The 22,166-nt window shown below is 44.6% G+C and overlaps 2 protein-coding genes across 4 annotated transcripts in view; one reads left to right on the top strand and one right to left on the bottom strand.

The window, feature by feature from the left end:
- The window catches only part of LOC115005596 (uncharacterized), a 23,533-nt gene extending 10,556 nt beyond the window's left edge, over positions 1-12,977 (bottom strand). For all 3 annotated transcript variants that reach the window (XM_029427481.1, XM_029427480.1, XM_029427482.1), the window contains exons 1-10: positions 12,639-12,977; positions 12,004-12,104; positions 9,486-9,555; positions 8,940-9,070; positions 8,009-8,097; positions 7,757-7,856; positions 7,604-7,647; positions 7,291-7,368; positions 6,547-6,743; positions 1-59 (exon numbers count right to left, since the gene is read on the bottom strand). The exon at positions 1-59 is cut by the window's left edge and continues 6 nt beyond it. In XM_029427481.1, the coding sequence (XP_029283341.1) occupies positions 1-59; positions 6,547-6,743; positions 7,291-7,368; positions 7,604-7,647; positions 7,757-7,856; positions 8,009-8,097; positions 8,940-9,070; positions 9,486-9,555; positions 12,004-12,104; positions 12,639-12,891 (1,122 nt within the window). In that variant the 5' untranslated portion in view covers positions 12,892-12,977. The remainder of the gene's footprint in view (positions 60-6,546; positions 6,744-7,290; positions 7,369-7,603; positions 7,648-7,756; positions 7,857-8,008; positions 8,098-8,939; positions 9,071-9,485; positions 9,556-12,003; positions 12,105-12,638) is intronic.
- Positions 12,978-18,251: 5,274 nt separating this feature from the next.
- On the top strand, positions 18,252-21,690 carry LOC115005593 (P2Y purinoceptor 4-like). The gene is made up of 7 exons (XM_029427473.1): positions 18,252-18,377; positions 19,009-19,080; positions 19,702-19,837; positions 20,213-20,285; positions 20,360-20,519; positions 20,814-20,903; positions 21,484-21,690. The coding sequence occupies exons 1-7, from the start codon at positions 18,252-18,254 to the stop codon at positions 21,667-21,669; spliced, it is 843 nt and encodes a 280-aa protein (XP_029283333.1). The 3' UTR covers positions 21,670-21,690.
- The last annotated feature ends 476 nt before the right edge of the window (positions 21,691-22,166 follow it).

Here is a 22,166-nt window from a genome sequence, read left to right as displayed (position 1 = left end):
GTCATGTGACGGAGCGGAGCCTTTAGCCCCCGTCACTCTCACAGCACCGCCTTCTACGCCTGAAGACACACACAGAACATCTTCTGGGACATTTTTCACAATGTTTGACATTATAAAATAATAATAAGTAAATAAAATCTTCTAATAATCGGTGCAGAGAGGAAGTAACACGCAGAGCGTCCCAGCGTGTTCTGAGGCAGCTGGTCCGCTCTCATGGTCTGGTGGATGGATGCATGCATTATTAGAAATGTGTTGCCAAGAAGCGCATACTGGCACTTTAACTCAGTTTTAACATTTAGGCAGTGGTGGGACCATGGTAAGACTGAAATTAAAATGCTTTGTCAGCAGCACACCCTCAATGTCACACATGACATCACCAGATCTATGAAAGACCTGGAGGGTGATATAGTGGAACTAGAACAATAAGTGAGTCCACAGGAGATCGAGGATATATTGAAATCCTCAAAGTAAAAAAAATGGCGTTAGCCGACCTGCTAGACGTTAAAGTCCAGGGCGCACTGGTCCGGTCCCGGTTCCAAAACGCCACCGAAATGGATGCTCCATCTAGTTTCTTCTTCGGCCTGGAGAAGAAGAACGGACAGAAGAGGGTAATCCACTCACTGCTCTCAGTCACAGGGCAAGAGATAACGGAACCAAGCCAGATCAGAGGGGTTTTTAGGGGGACTACCTCGGGTATCCGAGGAAACCAACTCACAGCTGGAGGGGCCGTTGACTACACAGGAGCTACAGGCTGCTCTGCAGAGCATGCAAGCACGGCAGGCTCCCAGTATCGACGGCCTCACTGTTGTCTTTTAGATGTTTTTAACGAGAGTCTGGCCTCTGGTTCCATGCCGATGTCCTGCCGCAGGGCCGTGATAACGCTCCTGCCCAAGAAAGGAAACTTGCAGGACATCGGAAACTGGCGCCCTGTGTCTTTGCTGTGTGTGGATTACAAGGCTCTGGCCACCAGGCTGGGGGGGGCTATGGAGCAGGTCATCCACCGGGACCAGACCTACTGTGTGCCCGGCAGGTCCATGGTAGACAATGTCTACCTAATTCGAGATGTTTTGGAGGTCTCCAGCTCATTGGGCTTTGATACTGGTCTGATTTCTCTAGACCAGGAAAAGGCTTTTGACCGCGTTGAACACAACTTCCTCTGGAAAGTAATGGAGAAGTTTGGGTTCAGCGCTGGTTTCATAGGCAAGATCAAGGTGTTGTACAGTGAAGTTGAGAGTGTGCTGAAGTTTAATGGTACTCTGTGTGCTCCTTTTAGAGTGTGTAGAGGGGTCCGGCAGGGCTGTGCTCTGTCGGGGATGCTCTATGCGCTCTCCCTGGAACCTCTCCTCTGCAAAATACGCTCCAGCCTACAAGGTCTGGTTTTACCTGGTTTTAATAGCAGATTTGTTTTATCCGCATACGCAGATGATATTATTGTTTTTATTAAAAGCCAGAGAGATGCGGACATTTTAACAGATATAGTAGATAGTTTTAGTGTAACATCGGCGGCGAAGGTAAATTGGAAGAAAAGTGAGGCCCTCGCTGTCGGGGAGTGGCGTGGCGGTCTCCCAGTTCTTCCCCAGAGCCTCACCTGGAGAACTGACGGCCTGAAATATCTCGGCGTGTTTGTAGGAAAAGAAATTATTGTCCAGAAGAACTGGGAGAACGTCACAGAAAAGATTCAGGGAAAGCTTTCCAAGTGGAAGTGGCTGCTCCCTCAGATGTCTTTTAAAGGTAGGGTTTTGGTTTTAAACAACCTTGTAGCATCCCAATTGTGGCACCGTCTGACCTGTGTAGACCCTCCCTCTGGCCTTTTAGCAAAACTACAGAAAGAAATGGTAGACTTTTTTTGGGATGGTCTACACTGGGTGCCACAGGGGGTGCTGTTTTTATCCAGAGAGGAGGGGGGACAGGGCCTTGTCCACCTGGCCAGCCGAACAGCCACTTTTAGACTTCAGTTTTTACAAAAATATCTTACCGGCCCGGCTGATTTGGTGTGGAGAGATGTGACCAGCTGCATTCTCAGACGTGTAAATAACCTGGGGCTGGATGCTGCTCTGTTTTTAACTGATTCTAATTTTTTTAAGTTAAATGGGCTGCCTCCATTTTATCAGGGTGTTTTTAAGTCTTGGGCCCTTTTTAATCATAAAAGGTGTCCAATGTCGGACTCTCTGCACTGGTTGTTGAAGGAGCCTTTGATTTACAGAGCCAGGCTGGACGTCAGCAGCAGCAGCACACCCAGCCTGATGGTGGCGCTCTGCAGGTCCAGAACCCTGTGTCTGCAGCAACTGGTGGATGCAGTGGGGCCGGCGCTGAGTGATGCCCGAGCCCTGCGCTTGCTGCTGGGTCTGACCGCCGCTCGAGTGGCCGAGAGGATTCTGGAGCTGTGGAGCCAGAGGCTATCGGGGAAGGAGAAGAGAATAATAAAAGACTACAGTGACGGGAAGGCTTCTCCAGACCCAGCAGACCCTTTTCCAGAGATCAACCTGAGCCCAGGGCTGGGAGTACTGACCGGTCCCCTGCTCAAGGTCACCAACCCGGCAGGACTGACGCTGCACAGAGCCGACAAAAAGACTCTATATGTGAACTGTGTAAAAAGCATCCACAAGAAAGGCCTGTGCAGCAGACCCTCCACTGTGTGGAGTAACAGACTGGGAAGTGGACCAAGCCCACAGTGGGGGTCTTTTTACAAACCTCCCCTCAAAAAGCGGACAGCCGACCTCCAGTGGAGGATTTTACATGGTGCCGTCGCTTGTAACGCTTTTATCGCCGTTATTAATCCCGCTGTTTTTAACAAATGCCCTTTCTGCAACTTACGTGAGACTGTATTCCATGTTTTTACTGAGTGTAAGAGACTCACAGAGTTCTTCTCTCTTTTAACATTGGTTTTTAGTCTTTTTAACGTAGTTTTTACCGAGAGTGTTTTTATCATGGGAGCTGCCTACAAAAAAGACAACAAAGAAAAGTGGCAGCTCCTAAACTTCCTCTCGGGAGAGGCAAAAATGGCGATATATATAAGCAGGAAAAACAGAGTTGAGAACAGAGAGGGGCAGGAGGCCAAGACAGTGTGGCTGTGCAATATCAGGGCAAGACTCTGGCTCGATTTTAGGTTTCACAAACATACCGGGGATCTCGACACTTTTAAAAAACGTTGGTGTTTTAAAAATATTATCTGCACTGTGAACAATGAATGTTTACACTTTGCACAGGTTTTTATTGGATATTGGATAATTTTTATATATTTATAGAATTGTTATTTATAAATATATATTTTTTGATATGATAATATGATTGTTCGTTACACTTTATTAGTAAACTGTTTGTTTTAAGAATATGTAAATAAAGTGTTTTTGAAAAAAATTTCTTTCTTCTCCCCCTCCCTTTCTCCCTCTCTGTGAAATCACAGCAGTGTTTCCTTCGTCCCTGGGGGGGGCTGCAGAGCGGTTCACTCAGGGACGTAGGAAACACAGAGAGGTTCATCTTCAGTTCACGCTCCGGCTCCTCTGTGTCACAGAATAAAGTGCTGATGAAGGGGGGGGGGGGGGGCGTGAAGTGGTCAAACGAGGCTGCGGAGTTCAATGAGACTGAAATATTTACATTTTTGGTCCAAAACAGGAGCTAAAAGTTCACGTCGCCGATGAAAGGAGACAAGAGTTGATCCAGAACTCTGAGACTTCAGTGAGTCACTGAACACTGACAACAACATGAAGCGACTTCTCTTCCTTTAATCTAACCACGACAAATATAAATATATATGACTAAAACATCTTTATTTTATTTACTTTGTATATATTATTATCAGGATCATAAAGCCTCAACAACGTAAACACATTAATATTAATGCATCTTTGCAACTCCTATGGTTATTAATTGTCTTACTTCAATTTGGGGGATGATCATGCTCTAACCTTTGGAACTACAGTTCCCATGATGCTTTAGAGGGATGTAAGCAGGAAGTATAGTGACGCTAAGTCAAATGGAGTCGATCGTCTGTGGGCTACAACTTATTTTAAATATATTTGTTTCCATATGTTCTCCATTAAAAGTATGCCGAAGTATCAGTGAGCAGCTCCTGTGTGCAGAGAACACAAGAATCTACAGACAACTGTCACTGAGACTCTGAGACACTGAGACACTGAGACACTGAGACTCTGAGAGACTGAGACTCAGACTCAGAGACTCTGAGACTCTCAGACTCTGAGACACTGAGACACAGAGACACAGAGACACAGAGACACAGAGACTCTGAGACACGAGACAGAGACACAGAGACACAGAGACACAGAGACTCTGAGACACTGAGACACTGAGACACAGAGACACAGAGACACAGAGACTCTGAGACTCTGAGACACAGAGACACAGAGACACAGAGACTCTGAGACACTGAGACACAGAGACACAGAGACACAGAGACACAGAGACTCTGAGACACAGAGACTCTGAGACTCTGAGACACTGAGACACAGAGACTCTGAGACACTGAGACACTGAGACTCTGAGACTCTGAGACACAGAGACACAGAGACACAGAGACTCTGAGACACTGAGACACAGAGACTCTGAGACTCTGAGACACAGAGACACTGAGACTCTAAGACACTGAGACTCAGACTCTGAGACTCTGAGACACAGAGACTCTGAGACTCTGAGACTCTGAGACACTGAGACACAGAGACACAGAGACACAGAGACTCTGAGACTCTGAGACACAGAGACACAGAGACTCTGAGACACAGAGACACAGAGACACAGAGACTCTGAGACTCTGAGACTCTGAGACACTGAGACACTGAGACTCTGAGACTCTGAGACACTGAGACTCTGAGACTCTGAGACTCTGAGACACTGAGACACAGAGACACACTGAGACACTGAGACACTGAGACACTGAGACACTGAGACACTGAGACACTGAGACACAGAGACACAGAGACACTGAGACACAGAGACACTGAGACTCTAAGACACTGAGACTCAGACTCTGAGACTCTGAGACACAGAGACTCAGACTCAGACTCTGAGACTCTGAGACACAGAGACACTGAGACTCTGAGAGACTGAGACTCAGACTCAGACTCTGAGACTCTGAGACACAGAGACACAGAGACACAGAGACACTGAGACTCTGAGACACTGAGACTCAGACTCTGAGACTCTGAGACACAGAGACTCTGAGACTCTGAGACACAGAGACACAGAGACACAGAGACTCTCAGACACTGAGACACTGAGACTCTGAGACACTGAGACTCTGAGACTCTGAGACACTGAGACTCTGAGACACTGAGACTCTGAGACTCTGAGAGACTGAGACTCTGAGACACTGAGACTCTGAGACTCTGAGACACTCTGAGACTCTGAGACTCTGAGACACTGAGACTCTGAGACACTGAGACACTGAGACACTGAGACTCTGAGACACTGAGACACTGAGACTCTGAGACTCTGAGACAATGAGACTCTGAGACACTGAGACACTGAGACACTGAGACTCTGAGACACTGAGACACTGAGACTCTGAGACTCTGAGACAATGAGACTCTGAGACACAGAGACTCAGACTCTGAGACTCTGAGACACAGAGACACAGAGACACAGAGACACTGAGACTCTCAGACTCTGAGACACAGAGACACAGACTCTGAGACACTGAGTTGGTGGAGGTTCATTGAGGAGTATAAACAGAGTAACTTGTCAAACTGAATCTGAAACACGTTTAACCTCTGTGTGCTCAGATTTGATTGACTTGTAACTCTGAGGAGAAGCAGTGCTTTGTAATCTCATCATATTTAATTCCCACGTACATTTGCGTGATTGAGTTGTTTGAAAATACAAAGTGAAGTCCAGGTTTAAATTTGAATAAACATTTTTGCATCTTCATTTCCAGAATATGTGCAGAAGGTTTTATTAAACTTCAATTCAAATGTGACTTAAATGACACATCTACTGTACAAATGTAAACCTAAGACTCGATTCAACAGAACGACGGTTCAACGCTCTGCTGGCTGCTCTGGAGACCAGATTTAACCTCTTTTCATGTTGTATTGTAGCCTGTAGGATGAAATATGTTTATATTTATATATATATTTATCATGGTGGAGAAGTGTTCCATGCAACAGTCACTGTAAACATAACATACATCATCTGCACTATTATTTACTCAAACAGAAAAGTATAAAGTGTTGAAACCTCCTACGACGCATTACAGAATCCCAAAAAGTGGAAAAAGTAATCAGTAAGTTTGGGAGTTCATGTGAGAGTTACACGCTGCAGCACAGCTTCAATCTGGATGGATACATGTTTAGTTTATAAGAGAAAGTTAAATAAATCCCTAACAGCTGATAAAGAGTTTCTGGGAGGTTCAGACGAGGGTGAGGGGTTCAGTCAGGGGTTGCAACACAAAGCTCCAGACGCGCTTGCTTAAGGTTGCCAGATGAATGTTTGAGGGTTATGAAAACAGCCGAGAGTTCAGCCTGTGGTCATGTCCTCATGCTGCCTCTGTGTGTGTGTGGGTGTGTGTGTGTGTGTGTGTGTGTGTGTGTGTACCTGGCACTTCCTGGATGACCACCTGGCTGAAGTCGCAGATGACGTCAGGCAGCAGGTATCGCCGCGGGTCGCCGATCTCGTACACCAGCTGCTCCGCCACCGTGCCGAAGGACACGAGGCCGCCGGTTTTGGGCGGTTTGGAGAGAAGGAAGGAGCCGTCGCTGGAACACTCCACCACCGGGAAACCCATGTTGTCCCTGGCACACAGAACAAGTCATTTATCCAGCTGACAGTTTAAACTGACAGAAAACAGCCTTCACGTTGCATTTACAGTTCGGATTGAAGTGTGGCCCCAGTTTGGAGAAACTCTCTTCAAAGACACCAGACTCCATTGAAGGAAACTGTAATTTTACGTTGCAGAACATGTGAGTTTCTGTTACCGCTGCCTCGATTAGTTAGTTAATTTGAGTTATTGTGTGACTTTGGTGTTTTAAAGGGTCAGTTCGGATTCACTAAAGTCACACAACAACACAAACTAACTAACTGATGGAGGCAGCAGTAGACCAGTCACCCCCGTGTTCTGCCAGGTAAAATGACTGTTTTTGTCAATGGAGTCTGGTGGCTTTGTCTGACAGCAAGGTAAAGTGGGGAACATATTCTAAATATGGCGTACACTTAAACAGTTTGTTTTCGGTGTCTTGATTGTGGAGCTCTGAACATCTACTGAAGGTCAAATAATGACTCATGAGAAGAAGCTCATTTATAAATAACTCTGTAACTTTCAGTGTTACGGCTCCGTCCTACCAGTCAGGGACTGTGTGCCAGTCGGTGAAGACTCCACCTGTACTCTGAGCTCCACACTCAATCAGGTGACCTGCAAGACTGAACACACACACACACACACACACACACACACACACACACACACACACGTTATTCAAGAGAAGACACAATGTTTTAGCAAACATTTCATTTTGAAATCTTTGAATTGCCACATACTCATATTGCAAATTCACTGTCTATTCCTCACTGACAGTATAAATGGGACAGAGTCTGTGTGTGTGTGTGTGTGTGTGTGTGTGTGTGTGTGTGTGTGTGTGTGTGTGTGTGTGTGTACCTCCCAGCTGCCAGAAGGTCATAGTCAGTCCTCTCCCATTTAAACTGCAACACATAACAGATCCGTTACCTTCCTCACAACCATCAAACTCAGTTCAAAGTTTCTGAGAGTTGCAGCAGAAGCTGTGGGCGAGGAAGTTTGTTCCACACGTACGCTGTGCATGAGCGGCCCCAGAGCCACGGCGCTGTCCACGCAGCGGCCCGTGACCACGATGTCGGCCCCGAGGTCCAGACAGCGCCGGATAGGAAGAGCCCTGGACACAGGGGGGGGGGGGGGTTACAACAGCTATTCCCGGGACTCACAGCGCCATCTACTGGGCAGCAGAAGGACTTTGTTTGGATCCTAAAACCTAAAATTAAGAGTTATAAATATAAATTTAAATAATATGTGAGAGAGTTTTTGTACCCGAGGTAAGCGTTCATACTGTGGAGGGTTTTAGGCAACTGTTGTCTGCTGCCATCATCCGCCATCTTTACTTCTGAGAGGCTGTTTCTCTGAGGAGACGACAGAGGAGACGACAGAGGAGACGAGAGAAGAGACGAGAGAGGAGACGACAGAGGAGACGACAGAGGAGACGACGGAGGAGACGACGGAGGAGACGACGGAGGAGACGACAGAGAAGACGACGGAGGAGACGACGGAGGAGACGACAGAGGAGACGAGAGAAGAGACGAGAGAGGAGACGACAGAGGAGACGACGGAGGAGACGACAGAGAAGACGACGGAGGAGACGACGGAGGAGACGACGGAGGAGACGACGGAGAAGACGACAGAGAAGACGACAGAGGAGACGAGAGAGGAGACGACAGAGGAGACGACGGAGGAGACGACGGATGAGACGACGGAGGAGACGACGGAGGAGACGACAGAGAAGACGACGGAGGAGACGAGAGAGGAGACGACAGAGGAGACGACGGAGGAGACGACGGAGGAGACGACAGAGGAGACAACAGAGGAGACAAGAGAGGAGACGACAGAGGAGACGACAGAGGAGAGGACAGAGGAGAGGAGAGAGGAGACGACAGAGGAGACGAGAGAAGAGACGAGAGAGGAGACGAGAGAGGAGACGACAGAGGAGACGACAGAGGAGACGACAGAGAAGACGACGAAGGAGACGACGGAGGAGACGACGGAGGAGACGACGGAGGAGACGACGGAGGAGACAAGAGAGGAGACGACAGAGGAGACGAGAGAAGAGACGACAGAGGAGACAAGAGAGGAGACGACAGAGGAGACGACAGAAGAGACGAGAAGATTATTAAATGAATGAAGTCATCATGTCGACTAAAAGATGAACGAGATGAAAATGATGATGCCGTTGCTATAGCAACCTTACATGGGGCATGAGGTCATCACCGGTCACCACGGCGACCTTGAGGTCCAGGCCGGCCTTCCTGATGACTTCCTGTATTGCCTCAGCGCAGGCCAGAGGGTTCACACCCCCCGCGTTACTGACCACACGGATACCTGAGCACACACACACTCAACATTACACACACTCAACATCACACACACACTCAACATCACACACACACTCAACATCACACACACTCAACATCACACCTCAACATCACACACACACTCAACATTACACACTCAACATCACACACTCAACATCACACACACACTCAACATCACACACACTCAACATCACACACACACACTCAACATTACACACACTCAACATCACACACACACTCAACATCACAAACACTCAACATCACACCTCAACATCACACACACACTCAACATTACACACACTCAACATCACACACACACTCAACATCACACACACACTCAACATCACACACACTCAACATTACACACACTCAACATCACACACACACTCAACATCACACACACAATCAATCATTTCTCTCACCTTTCCGGTGGATGTCGTGAATAAACGGAGCGAGAGCGATGTGCACGAAGTCCGGAGCGTAACCCAGACTCTACAGGAGGACGAAGATATAATATGATAAACATCAGCATGTGTCACACAAGTAACACGTGGAGGACGGGGACTAAACACAAGTAACACGTGGAGGACGGGGACTACACACAAGTAACACGGGGAGGACGGGGACTAAACACAAGTAACACGTGGAGGACGGGGACTACACACAAGTAACACGGGGAGGACGGGGACTAAACACAAGTAACACGGGGAGGACGGGGACTAAACATAAGTAACACGTGGAGGACGGGGACTACACACAAGTAACACGTGGAGGACGGGGACTAAACATAAGTAACACGTGGAGGACGGGGACTAAACATCAGTAACACGTGGAGGACGGAGACTAAACACAAGTAACACGTGGAGGACGGGGACTAAACATCAGTAACACGGGGAGGACGGGGACTAAACACAAGTAACACGGGGAGGACGGGGACTAAACATAAGTAACACGTGGAGGACGGGGACTAAACATCAGTAACACGTGGAGGACGGAGACTAAACACAAGTAACACGTGGAGGACGGGGACTAAACATAAGTAACACGGGGAGGACGGGGACTAAACACAAGTAACACGGGGAGGACGGGGACTAAACATAAGTAACACGTGGAGGACGGAGACTAAACACAAGTAACACGTGGAGGACGGGGACTAAACATCAGTAACACGTGGAGGACGGAGACTAAACACAAGTAACACGGGGAGGACGGGGACTAAACACAAGTAACACGTGGAGGACGGGGACTAAACACAAGTAACACGGGGAGGACGGGGACTAAACACAAGTAACACGTGGAGGACGGGGACTAAACACAAGTAACACGTGGAGGACGGGGACTAAACACAAGTAACATGTGGAGGACGGAGACTAAACACAAGTAACACGTGGAGGACGGGGACTAAACACAAGTAACACGGGGAGGACGGGGACTAAACATAAGTAACACGTGGAGGACGGAGACTAAACACAAGTAACACGTGGAGGACGGGGACTAAACACAAGTAACACGGGGAGGACGGGGACTAAACATAAGTAACACGTGGAGGACGGGGACTAAACATCAGTAACACGTGGAGGACGGAGACTAAACACAAGTAACACGTGGAGGACGGGGACTAAACACAAGTAACACGGGGAGGACGGGGACTAAACACAAGTAACACGTGGAGGACGGAGACTAAACACAAGTAACACGTGGAGGACGGGGACTAAACACAAGTAACACGGGGAGGACGGGGACTAAACACAAGTAACACGTGGAGGACGGGGACTAAACACAAGTAACACGTGGAGGACGGAGACTAAACACAAGTAACACGTGGAGGACGGGGACTAAACACAAGTAACACGGGGAGGACGGGGACTAAACATAAGTAACACGTGGAGGACGGAGACTAAACACAAGTAACACGTGGAGGACGGGGACTAAACACAAGTAACACGGGGAGGACGGGGACTAAACATAAGTAACACGTGGAGGACGGGGACTAAACATCAGTAACACGTGGAGGACGGAGACTAAACACAAGTAACACGGGGAGGACGGGGACTAAACACAAGTAACACGTGGAGGACGGAGACTAAACACAAGTAACACGTGGAGGACGGGGACTAAACACAAGTAACACGGGGAGGACGGGGACTAAACATAAGTAACACGTGGAGGACGGAGACTAAACATAAGTAACACGTGGAGGACGGGGACTAAACACAAGTAACACGTGGAGGACGGGGACTAAACACAAGTAACACGTGGAGGACGGGGACTAAACATAAGTAACACGTGGAGGACGGAGACTAAACACAAGTAACACGTGGAGGACGGGGACTAAACACAAGTAACACGGGGAGGACGGGGACTAAACATAAGTAACACGTGGAGGACGGAGACTAAACACAAGTAACACGTGGAGGACGGGGACTAAACACAAGTAACACGGGGAGGACGGGGACTAAACATAAGTAACACGTGGAGGACGGGGACTAAACATCAGTAACACGTGGAGGACGGAGACTAAACACAAGTAACACGGGGAGGACGGGGACTAAACACAAGTAACACGTGGAGGACGGAGACTAAACACAAGTAACACGTGGAGGACGGGGACTAAACACAAGTAACACGGGGAGGACGGGGACTAAACATAAGTAACACGTGGAGGACGGAGACTAAACATAAGTAACACGTGGAGGACGGGGACTAAACACAAGTAACACGTGGAGGACGGGGACTAAACACAAGTAACACGTGGAGGACGGGGACTAAACATAAGTAACACGGGGAGGACGGGGACTAAAGCACTCCAAACAACATCTGAAAGAGTTCAACACTTCTACCGTTGCTTTAATGAAAGTGAAACTCATCTTATTAATATGGCCTCCAGACAATGAGCTAGCAGCACCTTCATGACACATAAAGTAAAGACGGGCGACTCACGGGCGTCTTGGCCTTGGCAGCGGTGAGCAGAGACATGGTGATCTCACTCAGGTAGTCGAACACCAGGAAGTCCAGCTCCCCGCTGTGGATCAACTGAGGCACTGAAGCACAAACGTCGATGTTAATGTTGAAGATTCTTGAACCGAAATGTTCAACTTATAACGGTCGAATGCATTTTACATGTGGAGTACATTATAAACTGTGGGGCAAAGTAACCAAGTACATTTACTCAAATACTGTAATTAAGTAGTTTTGAGGTTTGTGATGATTTATTTTACCACTACATCTCATTCATTTGATACATTTGTTTACATAGTTTAAACACAGTTTTTACAGCTAAGATTTGTATGAGTTAAATAATTTATTACAATTTTTACTGTCACATTGTATTATAACATATTCAAAGAATAATAATGTATACATATTTTCTCATGATATTCATTTGTCTAATAAATATTATTATTTCTATTTTTTTATTCATTATGTTGAGTGTCTGAAATGTTTGTATTTTCAATATAAAATAAAATAAAATAGCATAATGAAGCTGAAGTAAAAAACACCTGTCAGCTAGCAGTGTGTGGTTAGCATAATGAAGCTAATGCTAACTTGAGCAGGTATGTGTGACTATAAATTACCTGAGGTGGCTGTGTCCCCCCAGAACCCGGATGCACAGCCGATCCGGACCGGCTTGGTTCCGGCAGAACTTGTGTAACACCTGGATCTGCTTTTATCTTCATGTATTACACTTGACGACAACTTAGCCGACGAGCTAACTTGCCAAAATCTGAAGTTAAAAGGCAAACTGACGCATTTTTCTACGATTCCGCCACGTGACAACCGCGTGAAGGCTTCAGGCGCGTGCCGGAGTAAATGTTGAAAGTTATACATCTTCAATAAATGCTTTTATTAATGGAAAACACACAAAAAAACAATAGTGACTTTAATCTGAGAAGTCCAAGGTGCACTGGTCCATCCCTAAAACCAGTCCGACAGGAAACACGTCCCGGAACGCTTCAGTCCATCCGGGGTCTTTGTGTATTGTCGATAACGCGAAAAAATAAAGGACATTTATTTTAAATTAACTATATTCAGCGAAGAAATATGTTTAAAAAAAAAATAATCAAGAGAGACATTGATGAGATTTTAAGTTTAAGTCCAGAAACAGCATTTATTTTGGTAATTAAGATTTACTGCTTTTATTACTTTTTATTTTATTACTATTGATTTGTCTTGCTTTGGAGGAATGTGTTGTTTGCTCTCCTGGAAAATAATACACAGGAAAACCCTCATATCTACATGATTAATCTTATTATTATAATGTACAAACACCATTAACATAAATGTTGCATTGCCTTTAGCAGTGAGTGCAAACACTTACACAAGACCTAAATCCTAAATATACTTAAATACATGTTTAGTGTTTCCTACTCTCAGGTGAGCAGAAACTGCAGGTTACAAGCTTCTTTCTAAAATACACAAATGTGAAATGATCTGTCAACTTATCGGCTGAGGAAACTCCACGTTGTGCATCCTTAGTGTTAAGTAATTAATAAAAGGTACAATGGTCTTATCTTTGACCCCTAGGTTTGTTTTACATATATATATATTTTAAACACATTAAGTGTGTGTGTGTGTGTGTGTGTGTGTGTGTGTGTGTGTGTGTGTGTGTGTGTGTGTGTGTGTATGTGTGTGTGTGTGATGCAGGTGGCCAGTCCTCTTATGCAAAACATCTGAAGCCTAATGTATGGTTTTGAATATCATGTAATAGATGTGTGTGTGTGTGTGTGTGTGTGTGTGTGTGTGTGTGTGTGTGTGTGTGACTTGTGTTGTGTTTGACACTGTAAGTGGTTTGCATTGAAGGATCTGTGCACAGAGCTACCTGAGGACACAGGTGAGTGACAGCTTTTAAATACTTGAATACTTCTGACTCTAAAGTTAAATAAATAAAAGCAAGAATATTCCACACTTATGAGAACGTGGATATGGATCGTGTTTAAATGCAGCTTAAATAAAACAGCTGTGGATGTTTGGGCTCATTTTATTCTCATAGGTGCCGTGTGTCTCTTATTAAAATAATAATAATAATAATCCCAGTGCAGCGACAACAACATTTACATTTATTTAAGTAAAAGATGCTTTAAAGTTCAGAGAAAACAATAAAATATAATAAAAATAGATCCGTAGTTGTTGTTATTTAGCACAGATGATGAATAATCAGAGCAGGACCGTTAAAGTTATAACAAAGCATCAAAAGTTCTGAAGTTTATCTTTCAGATTTATTTATAACTCGACAAAATGTAAAACATTTTCCCTTCTTTTTGCAATAATCTGCTACATTTTGTAATAAACAGCCTGAACACAATATGAAATATGGTTGTGTAATATTATTACAAAATGCAAGAGTTGCAATTTGAATGAAAATGTAATAAAAGATTTATTATAAAATAACCAACACAATGCATGTCCATATCTGTACCTGTTGTATGCTTAAGAAGAAATACGGTGACACTTGATGTTCATCTTTTAATGCATGAAATAAACATTGTTACACAACATTTTATGAATGGAGACGTCCATGTTGCTGGTTGTTACATAATGTGTTTATAACCCTCACCCCATAATCTCCAGGTTGACAGTTTATTACACATTTAATCAGTGGCGGGCCGTGCATGTCACACCTAAGCCTTCAGTGATGTCCTACAGTCCTACCTGAATTAATCTTAATACCATCATTATGACGCCATGGCTCTAGAAACTATACATGTAGACAGAAACGCAGTACAACCGGGCGTTGCATCACCCAAGTGTGTTCACTAAACAGCACATTGTCGCACCTAAAGCAGTTTCATTTAAGAAACGTGACGATAAAGAATAAAGACACAAACTATCCGCAGTACTGTTACTGCACAGCTGAGCCAGTGCGCCACACACATCTCTACATCTCTTGCAGAAGCTTCAAACATTTTATATATTTGTCAAAAAAACAAATGCTTGTTGCCGAGTCTGTCCAGCAGCATTTCTGCCATAAGTTTTATTTCTCTTTAAGTCCGAGAATGACCGCTCGGCAGAAGCAGTGCACACAGGGATGGTCACTGCCACACATGCCAATGTGTAAAGCTGCCCCATGCTCTCACTCAGATTTTTCTGCTAAAGGAAATCAAGGAGATCACTCATGGCATACATTACAGTCCGTTCTGTTTTTAGCCGGGACAGATCGAACAGTGTTCCGTGACTCTGTGTTAAGCTGGAGAAGGCTATTTGCGGGATTTTTTTCCGGTAGGTCTGAAAGTGCTGGGGGTCGAGGAGGGAGAGAAACATTAATTTTTCGTGGTCTTGAAACCTATTCCATATGTTGTCCAGAATATTGCTGTGGAGTTGTTGGTAGTGTGTGCGAAGGTCTCCTTGTGCTGTACGTGGGCCTCTGCGTGCTCTCGGACCACTTGAGGTGCGCGCTGTGTCCTCGTAGATCGGACTAAACCGGCACCTCTCTCGCTCAATTGTGTCACAAAACTCGTTCACCCTTGTCAGACAGAATTGTACATCCAATGTTTGTTTCTGTAATATTCCAAAGAGCACATCTGAATGCTTAAAAATCCCATTGAATGTTTCAAGCAAAAAACAAAACTTAAAATCATCCAGACGAGCATTAAATCCATCAGCGCTAAGCACAGTATCCCCATCATACTCCTCATGATGTTCCAGTATGTGGTCAAACAGCTCCTTTAAGGCAACTCTCTTCTCAAAGACTGCATTGACCAATCTCGATGTATATTGCCACCGCGTTGGTGCAACATTAGGAAGACGACGCTTGCAAATGTCATCCAGCAGTTACGTGCACTTAGGGGATCTGGAGAGAAATGCTGCAAGGCCATTGAGGTTGGCAAAAAAGACCTTGCATTCTTTAAGCTTTGAGGCCCTTTGAGTGAGTACTAAATTCAGTCGATGTGCATAGCAGTGAATGAATAAGGCCATAGGTGCCCTCTCCTTAACTTTAGCCTGCACCCCATTTAGTCCAGATGCCATGACCGCTGCGCCATCAAAACACTGTGCCACAACTTTATCCAGACTACATTCATATTCCTCCATGAAACGGAAAATAAGAGCGGCGATGTCATCAGCTCGCTTGCCGCTTGTAACATCTTCAAATCTGACAAACCGCTCCTTGACACCGGTGTCCGTCACATAACGCAGGACAAGCGCCAGCTGTGTTACATTACCCACGTCTGTCGTCTCGTCCACCATAACAGCGACAAAGAGTGCTTTTTTATCTCCATTTTGATCTCTTCTCCCATCACTTCAGCAATAGCATAAATCAGGTCGTTTTGTATTTTGCCTGACGTCCCAGTAAACACTTTGTTTGTGGACAGGTGGTAATGCAAATCTGTGTTGTTTTCAAAAAGAAAAGAAAGAAGTTCCACGTAGTTTCCTGTTTGTGGACTCTCGCTTTCATCGTGTCCCCTAAATGAAAGTTCCTGTTTACCCAAAAACAGGAAACAATCAATCAGTCTTTTCAATATTTCCCTATTTTTGTTCACCCTTTCGTTGTGGAGCTCCGTTTCCCTGTGCACTTGTTCGTTGAGCTGTAGATCCACTCGGGTGTCCCCAAAGGTTTTCAAAAGCACTGTAGCTTGTAAGTGCCCAGCCGTGCTTTGGTGTCTCGTTGCTGCCTTGGTTAGACAACTCAAGTTTGCAAACCCTGTGTGGCTCCAAACACCAAATCGATCAGTTGTAAATAGCAGGCATTCCCAGCAGTACAATGTGCAGCGCCTCTCGGAGGCTGTGAGTCGGGGGTACCGCTCGTAGTTAGTGATTTAAAAGTGGCAGACAAACCCTTTTCCCGCCTGTGATAGACTCGCTAGCGTCTGGGTTGGCCGTTCTCTTCTAACGATGTCTATCTTTTCTTGAAAAGTACGTCTTGAAAATAGCGTTGTAATTATATCTGCGACCACATCGATCTCTTCTCCTACTTCAGCTATTATAGGTTGAAAAAACACAAACTAGCTCGTTCAAGTTCAGTTTGCTAGCTCTGCATAGCTCTGCCTCTCAATAGTGCCTATCCAATCAAAAGACGTGCACGTGCTGATGTTATCGTACGCCTGCTAGCTGGCCGCAGTGTCCCCAACTCGAAATCTGATTGGTTAACGCCACAGTTTTGTTTCCGTTCACTTTAAGCGACAGGCGCCCGCACTGTTGATTCTGAAGGCCTCAGGGCAGATCTCTTGGACCCTGGCAACACATCATGGCTGAAATATGATTGGATAAAAGCTCTAACATAAAGGCCAGACCTCCAAATCTCCATCTGAGGCTGGAAGAGAATGAAGAGGATAGACTACTGGGGAATAATTTAATACATATTTGTGGAAAAAATACATCAAAATGAAATGTATATTCTGATGATGTTTAGGCCAGCAGAGAAGGCCTTGCTGGCCCTGACGGCCCACCACTGCATTTAATAATGATTATGTTCCATTAAAGTCAAATGAACTTCAATGAACTCTTTTCTCCTGATGTCCTGATCTGCACTGCTTTGTTCTGCTCCCAGGAAATAGCCACAGCCTCGCTCTCAAACTGAAACTCTCACCGTCTTTTTAAATATCACAAAACAAACCACCAGAGTTTAAAATGGAAGAAAAATCTGAATGCAAGTTTTTGTGAAGAGTTTGAAATGTAAGCAAAGGACAGAAAAGACAAAAATTAAAAATGAATGAACTTGTTCCCGTAGAGCTCCTGGTTGTGTCACTAGATGGAGCCACGTGCTCAATTTCTGTCTCTTTAAGTGGGTTTGATTCAGACGAATGGTTTGTAATCATTTAAAAAAATAAACACAAGGTAAACAGTAAACAGAGGAAACAGGAGGACCCTCTCCCCGGACGGACAGACGTGCAATAGATGTTGTGTGTACAGAATAAACAACAAAGTAAAAATACAACATGATGCAATGAAATATGAAAAAGATGGATCCAGGAGGATGTTGAAATAAGCTTTGTTAGTAAGATCATTTAAGGGACATGGAAGCAAACAGATAGAGAGAGGGAGGTGTCCCCCGGCAGTCTGAGCCTAGAGCAGCATAACGAGGGGCTGGTCCCAGGCAAGCCTGAGCCGGCCCTAACTATAAGCTTTAACACGATTTGTAAAGGTGCAGGATTGGAGCATCTACACACATGTCAGTGTAAATAAAGCTTCTGTGTGACAATTAAAGCTCAAACGCTGTAAAACCTGCTGAAAATATAACATTTCAGTCTCCGGAGATGATGAACTCGTCCTCTCTGAACTCGTCCTCTCTGAACGCCTCTGAGGAGAATCTGTGGAACCCGTGCCCCTCGTCTCCGTACGGGGTCCGGATCTTCTTTACCGTGGAGGCCGCCAACTTCGTGGTACGTTGGCTGAAAGACATCCGATCTGAAAAGAGTCATTGCTTCTTTTGTCAGTTGATAAAGTATCTTAAACAAAATATATTTCAGTAAAACTTGGTGGAATTAGGTGATTTGTTTTTAAGCAGATGCACAACTTTTCTTAACGTTTATGTTTTTAATCAACTGCTACGGAAGTCCCGAGAGGGAAATACGTTTCTGTTTTCTGTTTTTTTAGTTTGTTGTTGTAATACTGATGTCGGCCACAGGAGTGCGCCCCGACCCCGTGTTCTAGACAGAGTAAAAACATTCACGTCTTCTTCCAGTTTTAATTCAACGCAAAGTACATATGTTGTGTGTTAGCTTACACTTAAATCATAAACACAGGAGGAAGACTCTCATGTTTACGAATGGACAAGCAGCCATAACGTTTACCATGTTCTCCTTCTTAGCATGTTAGCAACATTAGCTAATTAGCAGTAAACACAAAGCACACCTGAGGCTGATGAATGTCATGAGTTCATGAATGATGAAGTATTTGACTAGTTGGCATATTTCAGCCTGGAGCAAAGTGTTGGAGCGACACCGCTAGCATGGTTAACAATGTGTTAAAAGACGCTAAGTGTGGCGTGCTAACTTGAACTTTGACCCGCAGTTGGGCCTGCCGGTGAACGCCTGGACAGTGTGGCTGATCGCACACAGCCCCCACTCCGTCAAAGCCTCGGAGGTAAAACACCGACATCCTTCACTTTAATACTTCAACTTGATTTCAAACAGCGTTCATGAGTCTGATTCCTGATGCAACAAGCATCCTGGACTTTGATCAGGGAGTGAAGTGATCACATTTATAAAGATATTCTGTTTCTGTTCTTCACAAAGATGTTGTTTTTATGTATCTTTACTATATTAGATTAAGATTTTCACCATTTTCCATACGGCAGGAAAATATTTAGTAAAATATGTAGAGCAGGTTTTAAAATGTGTTTTATATTTGGTTCCACTATTCAAATAAGAAAGATTTAAATATATATTTATTTTTTACCAAATTGGGCCCTGTAATGTACTTTCTGTGGAATCAACTAAACTAAATACAAATAAATAAATAACATTCTTTATAATATCTTTCGTACATCCCAATTATGTAAAAAAAAAATAATAATAAAAAGATTCTTCTCTGAATAACTTTTGTTTTTTTAACAATTATCATAAAAACAAAAGTTATAAACCCTTAAAACGGCCGATTCCCCTGAAGTGTGCTTTCTAAACCTCAACAGTAACGATGAGATATACAATAAAACATAATAAGTTTTCGTAAAGGAGGTCATCTTCCCTGTTGTGCGTGTTGCAGGTGTTCACTCTGAACTTGGCGTTGCTGGAGTGCGTCTACAGTTTGCTCTCGTTCCTGCGACCGCTCAACTATTACTTCATCAAACATGCTTTTCTCTACACGTTCAACCTCTTCTTCTACGGTCTGCTCAGCGCAGGTGAGGAAATAATAACTTTAACTTACGTTTCAAACACAGTAAATATAGAAGCTTGTGTTCGCTATGAGACTTTTTGTAAACGCACTATTTGCACATCTTTTAACTCAATGCATTTAAATGTAAGTATCTGGAAAGTTTATGTTTGAGTTGTTTGATATGTTCGTGTTTTTATCATTTATGTCTTCATATCTCGTATTTTACATACTCAATAGATATAAATGTATCTTATTTGTATTATTTACTGTCACACATGAATTTGGGATCAATAAAGTTCATCTATGGATTTAAAAGCATTCTCTGTAAAACTTAAAGTGCAATCAAACAAATGTTCCTCCATGAACACTTAACTTCTCACCTCCTCCTGTGTGTCCGCAGGGCAGCCTCTGTTCCAGGCGTGTGTGTGTGTGGAGAGATACCTGGCCGTGGTGCATCCCGTGTCCTACCTCAGGTTTAAAGACAACACACACGCTGCTTGAACACAATGCTTCCAGGTATGTAACACATCTTCCGTGTGTCTCTCAGGTGGAACTCCGTGCGGCCTCGTCTCTGCGCGCTGCCTCTGGTTTGGGGTTTGACTTTCGTCTTCTGTGTTTGCAACGTCTTGAAGTTGGTCTTCGTCTTCCCGGTCGTGTTCCTGCTGCTGCTGCTGCTGCAGGGTCTCTGCTGCGTGCGCATCCTGCAGGTCGGTGCTGCTGCAGGAGAAACCGCATCACTGCTGCGCACTAACTGACACGCAGCTTCCCAGGTGGAGCCTGTCGGAGCTGCTCCACCAACATCAGACATATTTTCAGATTCTGTTGCTTCTAGATTAGTTTCTGACTTTAAAACTGATCTCAAGATAAAACTGGAGTTTTTTTTACTGAACAATTGATAAAAAAGATCATTATTAATGCCCTTCAATAAACAAATGTGTGCACGTGTGCTTTTTTCTATTATGGTGCTAGTAATGTATCAGTAATGTGTCGTCACTGTTCAGGTCCTGCGTCAGCCCGGTCCAGGTGACGGCAGCAAACAGGAAGTGGATCCAGCCAAGAAACAGGCCTTCGTGACAGTTCTGGTCATTCAGGTAAATCTGCAGCTGCGTGTTTTACCTCCAAATGAACAATAAGGCTGCAACTAACCATTCTTTCCATTATTGATGAATCATTTGATTTACAAAATGTCAGGAAACAGTGGAAAGTGACCATCACAGTTTCTTAAAAGCAGCAAATCTCCACATTTGAGAGGCTGAACAGAGAAAAGCAGAAAATCCTCACATTTGGAAACGACTAATAAATTACTAAACGGTTGCAGATTAATTTCCTGCTTCGATTACTTGAGTTTTATTCTTTTTCTCCTCTCGATTTTACTCTTGCATCACAAGGTAAACACGCACCACTTCATTCCTACAGTTAAAACCTCCACTTCTGATTTCAACACCACGAAAAGCAGCAATTGTCTCTAGAGCTGCAATTTACCCTTATTTTCATTATCGATGAATCTGCAGATTAATGTCATCGAACAGTGAAGAATGTCCGTCTCAGTCTCTAAACGTCTGAGATATTCACTTTAATATGATATGAAACAAATGTCCACATTTGAGAGGCTGAAACAGACTTTAAAGACATTCCTTCCTACGATGAGTGACTGCAGATGTGTCTGCGCAGGTGATGATGGTGTTGAACTACCTGCCCACGGTGCTGGCGGTGCCGCTGCGAGGTCGCCTGCGTCGGCACGCTTACCTGTGTCAACTGATTCCTGCCTCACTCTCTTTCTCCGTGTTCGGCAGCTTCATCCAGCCCCTCATGTACCTGATGAGGAGGGGGAAGTTACCCTGCAGGGCCAAAGCTTAACCTCCTGACTGTAGGACAGTCTTCTCCACATTTAGGACGTTAATGTCTTGATATCTTATTTACAAACACTTCAATAAAATGTTTTAAAAACCAAAAGATAAAGTTGTGTTATTGTCAGAACATGAAGCTGGAAAAACACTGGCTCTAAATGAATAAGGGCTTCGGCATCATGCAAACGACCTTCCTATTCCCTCCCACACATACAACAACAGCACGAACACCCACAGTCTGTCACCTGTTCGTCTGTCACCTGTTCACCTGTTCACCTGTTCACCTGTTCACCTGCACACGCTGCTGCTGGACATAAGAACAGATACTGCGCACAAGGTGGGTCTATTTTACTTTATGTATTTATTTTATGTATGTAAGGCTACGGAACAAACATTTGCATTGAACGAAACACAGAAGGAAGGAAGTTAACGAATAGGATTCATCAGGTGTGTGTTCGCTGATTTTAAAATGCGTTTTAAATGAGTGTTTCTTCTCCAGTGCAAAGA

This window comes from Cottoperca gobio, unplaced genomic scaffold, assembly GCF_900634415.1.
Source record: "Cottoperca gobio unplaced genomic scaffold, fCotGob3.1 fCotGob3_326arrow_ctg1, whole genome shotgun sequence".
Taxonomy (NCBI): Eukaryota; Metazoa; Chordata; class Actinopteri; order Perciformes; family Bovichtidae; genus Cottoperca; species Cottoperca gobio.
This window is presented reverse-complemented; position numbering and strand designations above follow the sequence as displayed.

Bases quoted from the DNA above. Each gene is read 5' to 3' on its own strand.
- LOC115005593 (XM_029427473.1), top strand. From the start codon at position 18,252: ATGATGAACTCGTCCTCTCTGAACTCGTCCTCTCTGAACGCCTCTGAG. The intron at 19,081-19,701 runs GTAAAACACCGA...TGCGTGTTGCAG, and splicing joins ACTCCGTCAAAGCCTCGGAG to GTGTTCACTCTGAACTTGGC. The intron at 20,520-20,813 runs GTCGGTGCTGCT...GTCACTGTTCAG, and splicing joins GCTGCGTGCGCATCCTGCAG to GTCCTGCGTCAGCCCGGTCC.